General features: G+C 36.0%; 1 protein-coding gene across 2 annotated transcripts in view; it reads right to left on the reverse strand.

Moving 5' to 3' along the window:
* Window positions 1–10,410, reverse strand: part of CA8 (carbonic anhydrase 8) — a 146,582-nt gene extending 136,172 nt beyond the window's left edge. Inside the window, exons 1-2 of one of the 2 annotated variants that reach the window (XM_001368314.4) lie at window positions 9,817–10,410; window positions 7,559–7,750 (exon numbers count right to left, since the gene is read on the reverse strand). In XM_001368314.4, the coding sequence (XP_001368351.1) occupies window positions 7,559–7,750; window positions 9,817–9,919 (295 nt within the window). In that variant the 5' untranslated portion in view covers window positions 9,920–10,410. The remainder of the gene's footprint in view (window positions 1–7,558; window positions 7,751–9,816) is intronic. The other variant, XM_007487085.3, reaches the window with a different exon arrangement.
* Window positions 10,411–10,646: the final 236 nt, after the last annotated feature.

The raw sequence follows: 10,646 nt of genomic DNA on the forward strand, positions 1-10,646 counted from the left end.
ACATATTGCTCTCTCCTCAGTGCCCTGAAGCTGTCATTTGCTTTCCTACATTCCTGCTTTTGCTTGTATTATTTCAGCTACCTATTGGGCCCTTTCCATCAATCTTTCCAAACCCAGATGAATTCCTGGTGTCTCCATAATGTGTTCCCAAGCCTCTCCACCCTGAAATTATGTCCCCTTCACTATTAGAGTACTTATTATCTACATTCATCATTCATTGTTTAATCTCATACCAATCCTTCTACTGCTATGAAGGCCATAAGCATTTCATTTTTATCTTTGTATTTCAAGTGCATATCCCAGTGCCAGACTCACAGTGGACACTTAATAATTGTCCTGAACTTTTATTTCACTCGCTTTCTATTGAATTTTTCTCATTTTTAAATCTTCTTTACCTAACTACATTGTAAATATTTTTAAGTTAAAGACCAGGACAATATACTTCTTCATATTCGATAATATATTATTGAGATGCTTGGGGTCAATGCAATATCTCCATTAAATTATTAGTTTGTAGATTAAGTCCTTAAGGAAGTTATAGTTTATTTATTTATTTATTGGGGTGGAAGGAAAACATCCTCCATAAGGACAACAACTAACATTGAAGAATTATTAATTTGGTATTCATCAGGCATAGCATAAGTTCAGTTCTTCTGAGTCTTGACCTAGATTAATGATAAACCTTAAAATTTAGACATTAAGAAAGAGCAGTTCTTTTTTTTTTTACTTGGAGTTTTTAGCCTGAATGGCAATTACTGTTTTTTAAAAATCCATGATACCTAACTCCAAAGATATGTAATTAATAAAGCTAGCAAACAACTTTTCAAAGCCAACATGAAAGATATTACACCCAAAAAATGCATGAGATTTATAAACTAGAAATTTTATTATATTCTGTTTTGAAAAGTAGGAGCAACTCTTTGACCCTTTGTAAAGTGAGGACAGGTAATTTTCAGAGCTCTCCTCAGTTCCCCTACCCAGGTTCAAAACTCCTTTACAGTCTTCATTTAGCACTTTCTAAACTAATATTTAAGTCTCTTCTCCAAACTTTTGAAAAGTTCAAAATGATGTCCAGTTTTGAAGCCAAGGGTCCTTGAAAGACTACAAATCTTATTACTCACTAGAATTTTGATTGACCTCAGACTCTCACAAATTTTACAAAGGTGAAAATAGCACTATGAATCATCTATTATGTAGCTCAGCCAAAAACAAAGCATTTTGGTCAGTTAAATATTCTAATTAAAGGATGTTATCATATAGACTATTCAAGGATTGCTGATTTTGAAATGATTCAGGTCAGATAAATCTATGATCCAAAATTGAACTGAAAATAACTGAATCTTTCATTGATGAATTTATAAGACATTTCAAGATCTAGCAGTACCTCTGGGCTGAGCCAAGACAGAGAGAAGGAAAGGCTAGAAGCTGCCTACAAAGGCAAAAATGCAGGAGGGAAAAAAAGAGAAGCACTTTTTAAATTTAATTGTTACAAAATGAGATAATCTTCCGTTTCTCTCCTTAGAGGGTTGTTTTGAAGGAAGTAATTTGCAAAGATCAAAGAGTTACCTAAATGTGAACTTAATATTATTAACCATAAAAACTAGAGGGGAAAATTATTTGAAAAATAGAGAAAATGAGAAGGTATAGTCTGAAAAAAATAAATGGCTTATGTGTAAAATATCAGTTTGATATTCTGTCTCTTAAGACCATTCAATCTCTAAGACATACATTAGTACTTTCAGTCATTTGTCATAGATGTCACAGAATATCAGAATTAGAAGTCTCAGAGGCCATCTAAGCTAACCCAGGCATGAACAATCATTCCTTTTATAACAATCCTAACAAGGAAAGATTTCTTCTTTGCTTAGAGACCTCCAGTGAGGTGGAACCCACTACCTCCGGAGATAGCCCATTTCATTTTGGACAATTCCCATTGTTAATAAGTTTTTTCCTTACAAAAATCTTAAGGACTCTATACAGCTTCCACTTATTGCTCCCAATTTTACCCTCTTGAGGAAAACAAAATAATTATAACCATTCTTTCTTTCCATATGAACTACCTTCAAACACATGAAGGCAGCTATATGCCCCCACCTAAGAATACTCTTTTCCAATTTAAATATCCCCAAGTTCTTTTCTTTGATCTCAGGATCCTTCACCATCAAGGCTGTACTCCACAGATGCTCTTCAAGTGATCAATGTTCTCCATAAAATGTGGTCCCAGAACTAAACAGTGGTCTAGATATACTCTAAATAGGACAAAGTAGAACAGGAAGGGCTACTCTCCAGGCTAATGTGGCTTAATGTCATATTAGATTTTTGGACTGCTAGGTCATACCATTGACTCTTACTGAGTTTGCAATCCACTAAAACATCCTAATATTTTCCAGATAAACTGATATATAGTGAAATCTCCTACATTTTTTTCTTTTTAAATAGTTTTTTTTTTAATCCAAATGAAAGATTTGGCATTTGTGCCATTTAAATTTTTTCTCATCCAATTCAGTCTATTTTTCTACTCTCTCCTCTCTGGGTAATTGGGAAATTTCTCTCTCCTGATTCTCCTCCTTGGTGTTCAATTACTCCTTCTTTGATAGTTCTCCATTTGGATCATGTCCCCTAACAATAGGTATACCTCAAAACTCTTTTTTAGGTCCTATTCTCTTTCCATTCTACACTCTCTCACTTAGTAATCTCATCATGTTTCATGACTTCAATTATCATCTCCATGCAGTTGATTTCCCAATCTACTTATCTAGCTTTAGTTTCATGAACCCTAGAGTTCATGTCATTCTATTCCAGGTATTCCTTTTCTCTCTCAAAAATTCTAAGATGGAATTATTACTATCCCATCAAGGTTCCCATCATTTCTACTTCAGTATCAGTTCTTACTTTGTTCAAAGACTGGTTCATACTACATTCTTTATATCAAAGGTTCTCAACCTGTTGTCTCGGAAGTTTTAAAAAACATTTCTATAACCATAGTTCAGTATAATTGGTTTCCTTTGAAATACTTTGTATTTTATCTTATGTTTTTAAAAACACTATTTTGAAATGTCCAAAAGGACTGATATAAAAAAAGGTTAAGAACCCTTGCCCTTAAGACCTTCCTGCTCCATTTGACATTAGACCATTCCCACATTCTTGAAATATCTTTGCCCCTCAATTACTATATCACTGCAGAATCCCAATAATTTTCCTTCTACTTACCTATCTCAGTCTTCACTGACTTTCTAGAGGTTCTATTTTTCTTCTTAAATTTCCTGTAGATATCCCACGAGGTTCAGTATTTAACCTCTTGTTATTTTTCTCTATGCACTCTCCTATGAGTTCATCTATTCTCCTAGATCTAATGACTTCCAAATCTCAATTCTAACTTCTCAATTAGAAGACTGAATAATTTTCTATCTTATATCTCTAACTGTTTTAGGAAACTAGTACTTGGAACAGCTACCATTCCCTCAAACTCAGTGTGTCTGACGCCGAAATCATTAGAGAAAAAACAGCATCTCACATGTGAAAGATAGCACAGAGGTGATCTAATCCAATCTATTTATGAATAAGAATATCCTTATGTCACTGATGAGTGAACATACAGCCTCCATTTGAATTCTTCTAATTGGTGTAAACCTCTCTGGTGGAACATCATTCATTAAATGATCCTAAATCTCTTTCTTTCCTTCTTCTATTTAGTTCTTTCCCTAAAGCCAAGCAGAACAAATGTAATCCCTTTTCCACAAAACAAGTTTTTAAAAATTACTTTTTCCATTAGTAAGGATGAAAAAAGAGAAACAAACTTCTAAGCAACCTATTCTATAACAACATTGTAAAAATAAACCTGAAAGACAAGAATGTGATCAATTCAGTGATCGATCATAAAACAACTCTTCAAATACTGGAAGAACACTATTCTCTGGTTGTTTTCCAGCTAATGAATACTGCCCATATATGAATTCTCTACTCTAGGCTAAATATCCTCAGGCCATTTGGTAAGAACTCCAAAGAACATGAATTCTAGATTCTTTGTCACCCTCCTTTGGACCCCTTCTAGTTTATCAATATTTTTCCTAAAAAATGTGATGTTCAGTACTATACACAATACTGCCAATTTAGATTGCAGGACAGAGAATAGAGAAGTATTGCAGTATAGTAGAAAGAGAAATTGCTCTAAAGTCAGAGGACTTGGGTTTAAATTCCCTTTCTACCACTTGTTCTGTGTTACTTTGGGTAAGTCACTTAACCATCCCTGGACCTCAGTTTCCTCACCCATGAAGTATGAGTATGGCTAGGAGGCCACTCAAGTCCCTTCTAGCTCTAAATCTACAATATTATGATCATACAAGTATCATCTTTACACCCATCCATCTCTCTCCAGTTATGCTGATACTGTACTATATGACCAGACAGCATGTTTCATTCATGTCCAATTATTTGTGACCCTATTTGGGGTTTTCTTGAAAAGATACTGGAGTGCTTTGCCATTTCCTTCTTTAGTTTATTTACAGATGAGGAAACTCAGGCAAATAGGCTTAAGTGTCTAGCCCAGGGTCACACATCTGTTAATGGGTGAATCCAAATTTGAACTCAGGTCTGCATGCCCCTGGAGAATTTCATCCCTTCATCTCCAGAGTTCTTACCCCTGAAAATCCCCAAATTCTGACTTATAAGTGCCTGATGTGGCACCAATCTAACAAAGCAGTCGTGTCCTTCTTTAGACCTAAACCATCTTCTCTCCTCCCCTGTCAATTGTCTTCCCTAGTTTCTCCTTCCTTCTCATCTCTACACACCACCCTCCCCAGCCCTACCATAACACGAAGTAAAATTCTCTTCCTTGGTAGTGGAAGTCCTTTCTAACTTTCAACTGGACCCCTTTGTTATACTGTTATACTGTTATATACTGTTATAATGTTATACTGTTTGGTATTTATTTTCTAATTGTTGCAAGTATGCAATCCTTGCTATTCTCCACTATCTCCACCTCCAAAGGCTGGTAAACTCCCTGAGGGCAGAGACAGATTCAAATGATTTGTTTTTTCCCCATATCTTGTATGGTACTTAATATAGACAGAAAGCCCTCAACAAATGTGCATTAAATCAAATTGGTCAGATTAGATATAAATTTGGAAACAGAAGAATTCATTAATCCCTGTCTTAACTCACAACCTTTATTCCAGTAATTTAGCAATACATCAGTGTTCAGAACATATTCAAGTTGGGGGGGGGGTGGTATGTTTTAAAACTTATCTTCAACATAAGAAAAACTAACATTCAATCCCCTTCCAGTAAATTTGAAATGCCAATTCATGTCACAGTCAAAATAACCTGGGTTATAGGTTGAGTTTAAAATTATACCTGAGATATGAGCATGGTAATAAAACAGGATCTTTTGTTTACCCAATTTAAAAAATCCATAATATATTGTGTATAATGCATGTACCTTGACCAAACTTGGACAAGCATGAAAGAAAACATGACTCTACAATTCCCTGATGGAATATTAATTCTAGATTAAGGGTCAAAATCATCCATAATTAATGCCTAATCTATAGTTAAAAATCAATACTTGAACTGAGTAATGATAAATCTAAGGAATTTGTACTGTGAAATAACACATGTATTGATTCTGAATTAATTTAAGCACATTTAGGCACTGCTTGTCAAGCACCTCATGTAATTCAAATATATTCTAATTTTCCATCCTTCCTCAAGTGTTTTCCAGAAAAGGTCAATAGTTTTTCTTCATTTGAAAATGTTAGGATACTGCTAATGATTTTGAATTTCTCTCTTACACTTAAGCCAAGAACACATTTCCCCAAAATAACCCTGACCTGGTTGCCCAAGAAGATGCCACATCTCAGATCCACTACAATCCAACTGAACTCCTAAAAAAATGTATTTGCAAAAGGAGGAAGGGGAGATGTTGCTTGTTGGATTGTGTGTGTGTGTGTGTGTGTGTGTGTGTGTGTGTGTGTTCCAACTTTTCTTAGTATTCTAAGGAAGAAAGACATAGTATTGCATGGTGGATAAGGAGCCAAACTCAAAGATAGAACTGTGGCTTCAAGTCCCCTTGACCTGACTGACACATACTGGTTGTATGAACCCTTTGTGGAAGGGCACATAACGTCACCATACTTAAGGCAATTACCTTAAGATTATAATATTGGCTAGGGAAGCCTAGGGAAGTTGTTTAACATTCTCCATAGCACAAAGCAGATCTCAAAGGAATTATAAATGAAAGAGCAAGAATTGATCTGCATTGGCAGATCACCATGAAGTCACAGAACTGAACACTTCCCCTGAAAACTTCTATTCAACTAAGAAAAATATTTTGAGCAAATTTCAAGTCACAAAATCATGGGTCCATAACATTTCAAGGTCAAAGGAACTTTATGGATGATATAGGGCAACTTCCTAATTTTATACATGAATAGACCAAGACCTAAATAGACAAAGCTAAAGAAGGTCAGGGTCCATCTAGTCAATCCTGTCCAGTTTATATATGAAAACAGTTCAATTTAACCCTCCTGTACAACAAGGAAGATTTTGTTATTGTTCAGTCATGTCCAACTCTTCATGACACAGTTTGGAGTTGTCTTGGCAGAGATAAAGGATTGATTTGTTGTTTTCTTCTCCAGCTCATTTTATAGTTGAGGAAACTGAGAGAAATGAGTTAAGTGACTTGTGCAAGGTCACACAGTTAGTAAGTGTCTGAGGCCAGATCTCTGGAAGATGAGTCTTCACAACTCCAAGTCCAGCACTCTATCCATTGTGCCACCTAGATGCCCTAAAAAAATTAGCCTGGTGAGATAATTCTAGGTAATGTGTAGATTTTATAAATCTTTCCTGAAGTCCTACAATTTCCCTAATAATAGCCTTTGCCATGTGCATTAAGTTGTACTACCACCCATGAAAATGTTTTATCATAGTATATAGCACCTACCTGATGTCATCCTGACTATGGTAGAGTAAAATGATGCTGGATTGAGCTGGTTTCAAATTCCAGCTCTACTGCTTATTCCTTATGTAACTTCAGGTAAGATATTCAGCCTCCCTCTGGGTTTCATTTGTTTCCTCATTGCTCATTGACAAAATGATAGAGTGTAAGTATATGGCCTCTAAGGTCCTTCCCAGCTCCAATCCTATCATCTGATAATCTTATGATTCTTATGACCATCTCAAAAAAAAAAGATTCTGAGAAGGAAATATATATATATATGTCTGTATACATGTGTATATACATACACAAACATATATATGCACATGTGTGTATCCATGTATACATATAGATGTTTATATAGAAAAATATATGTGTACATATACAAACATATTCAACCTCATATAAATAATAGTCTGATAAAGCCTTGCAAGTGAGTAAAAAAATATAGGAAAAAGAAATACAATGCATAAGAAAAGTTAGTATGTATTTGGAAAATATAGAAATGTTTCTTTTTCTGCCTCCTTATGATCATAGAGCATTTTAAATTAATATTTAGGTCATAATAGCAACAATTTGGTTTACTGTAGGATGAGAGCCAAAGAAAGAGATTTTTTTAAATACCTGATTTTGATTTAAGAACAATCTGAATCGTATGTCCATCATTAGTGACTTCACAGTCACGACACACCACATAATTTGGAGATAGACGAATATCCAGCAGTGAGGGGTCATATCTTGCTTCTCTTGAATTTAAGTTGATAGGAGACTGATATTCTCCATTAGCATCAGGAAACACCAAGCCCCACTCAACTCCTAAGAACAAATAGATATAAAAATAAATACATAGTAATCAAGTTGAAATAAAGTGATCCTTTTTGTACATTACACACATAAAAAGTGTGAAACAAAAATCAAAGTTATATTTTCTGTTTGTGGCCCTAGCACTGATAGTTTGTTTTATGAACAGTTTCATGTTCATGAAATTCTAGAGACAAAATAAAGATAAATACATTTCACTAGATTTTGCAGCAATGGTTGTCTTTCTGAAAAAGCTAAAGTACAAAGAGTCCGTGTCACCCAAACCACTAATTTTTAAACCAAAAAATGTTGAACTGGTTTTATAGCACAATACAATAATTTTATTTGTACCATGTAGTTACAATTTCATGATTTATTATTTGAAGGCAAAATTAACTTAAAATGACAAGAGAAACTAAATGCCATAAATTTGCTGGTTGGTAATTGCAATAATGCTCAATGTAGAACAAACAGAATGGCAGCTGTGATGCTAAAAAAAGAAATGCTTTTGAAGACAAATAGAAAATGATAACTGATAATAGTGAGCTTGTATATATTACATGTATATATGAATCCATGTGTACAAATTTGAAAAATATATAATACGAATTCATTATATTCTTCTATAAACTGATATAATTATACATTTTATGTGTGTGAATATAAGCACTGTATATATATATTACTCATTCAAAATTATATTAGTAGCCCTAAATTATAGAAAATTAGGATACTAAGTTCTAAGAAAGCCTTCCCTTTTTTTCAGGCTCTCAATTTGAAATTGTCTTATAGAAAAGGCTGGTTGCACTCGCAATTTATCACTCATTCATATGTGTACTAGAACTATAAAATTTCATTAATATAGCATATTCAAAATGTCCAGTAAAAGTTGCTCTAAAACTATTTTGATTAACTTTGAAGACATTAATTTTACTAAATTCCTGTTTGTTTTTATGATTCTAACTTTTAAAAGGATGTAAACCAACAACTCATACTTGTAGAGTCATCTGGGGCAATGAGAGGCTAAGTGACCTGGCCTTGGCTCATCCAGCCTGAATGTGCCTGAGGAAGAATTTGAACACAGGTCTCTTTAACTAGTGGCTAGACTGGCTCTTTATTCTTTATGCCACTAGTCTAAATTAAAGATTCTAGTGAAGCAGGGCTCCATCAACATTATATATCATTTTGTATTCCACATCAGCTATGTTTCTTGTATTTCTAGCAGAAACATCAGAATTTAGTTTAAAAAGAATTGCAGCTAATGGAGTCATTAGGGTAACTACAAAATGTGTGTGTCTATGCCTTCTGGATTAGATGTATATATGTGTGTCTGTGTATACATATACATATATATGTGTGTGTGTGTATATATGTATATATAACTCAAGTTTATACAGTGATAAGGAACTGATAAAAGATTTGAGGTGAGGCACTGGCTGTTGTAGGCAAATGGTCATTTAACTGGGGAAGGTAGTTAGCACAGTCAAATAAAATATCGTGTTTTGAGGTACAGAAGGAGCCCAGAAGGAGGAACATTTTCAGGAAATCAGAAGAGGGACAGGTAGAGAAGCTTTTCTATGGACTAGTCCTCAAAAATTGTATTAAGTCGCAGTTAGAATGAAAATCAGGCCACAGGTTTGAGGTAGGTCACTGCTAGGAAGCTAGGAAGGGAGATGGGACTCCAGGAAGGAGCTAGGAGAACACCGCCGAACTGGCGCCCACAGGGCCTTTCCCCCAGTGTCCTTCCCCCAGTGTCCGAGGGCAGGGTCTCCACACCCGGCTCAGCTCTCAGTGCTGAACAAGCGAGCAAGGGAACAAGCGAGCCTAACGGAGCTGTTGCCTCTGTCTCCCCACCTCACCTCACCCATACCCTTCAGCCCCCGCTAGGATCAACCAGTCTGCCAAGTGACTGCTCTCTTCATTGCTGCCACCATCCCCACAGACCTCCGCCCCGCCCACCCACCTCAAAAGATCCCAAGCCCACTCGGAGGACGAACACTGTCCCAACCTCCATAGCCTGAGCATCTGCCAGATTTGTTCCCAGCCACTATACCCCAACTCTGTGCCGGGTTTTCTATTACCTTCCTCGTAGCCCCACTCCACACCTTCCTCCTCCTCCTCTTCATCATCTTCCTCCTTTCCCGTGTAGGGTTCAGAATCTTCAATGAAGCTCAAGTCAGCCATGGGCAGCTTTTCCACACCTTCTTTTCTCCGGGCTGGCTGTCCGACTTTCTAGAAAGCCTGTTGTTCGCTGCCGCTCAGTGAGGCGGTAATAACTTCCCAGTTCTCTGCGTGTCTGTGTGTGTACGCCTGTGTGTGTGATTTTGTGTGTGTGTGTGTCTTTGCTTTTGAGAGCTCCCGAATGTGTGTGCGTTCATATGTGTGTGTGTGTGTGTGTGTGTGTGTGTGTGTGTGTGTGTGTGTAAAGCTCAGAGACTGAGAGGTTTGTTTTGCAGAAAGTGAGAGAGTGCGTCTAAAGTCCTACTTTATATAACTTAGAAGCATAAAGCTAGACAAGAGAAACAGGGGGTTTTACGAATTCACAGGGGGTGGAGCATGTATTCCAAAAGAGGCAAGTCTTAATAAGTCTCTTTGCCCCAGGAGTGGAAAGATTATCAGGAAACATCCCATGGGGATGATTGTACAGTACTAACTGACATAAAAGAACACTCTAATGACTGGATTTTTTTCTTTTCTTTTTTTTTATTAGAACTTCCTCCCTCATTAACCCCGCCCCCCACCTTCCATAACAATTAAGCTTCTATCCAACTTTGAAAACAGCTATCTAGAGCGCAGTAACTCCTCAATCTTTGATTAATATGTGCTTAATAAGTTTATATTGACTAATAGAGAAATATCCTTCATTGAATTTTATGTCATGAATTGCAAAGGACCTTAAAGAACACCTTAA

The sequence above is a fragment of the Monodelphis domestica genome, chromosome 3, assembly GCF_027887165.1.
Source record: "Monodelphis domestica isolate mMonDom1 chromosome 3, mMonDom1.pri, whole genome shotgun sequence".
Classification (NCBI taxonomy): domain Eukaryota; kingdom Metazoa; phylum Chordata; class Mammalia; order Didelphimorphia; family Didelphidae; genus Monodelphis; species Monodelphis domestica.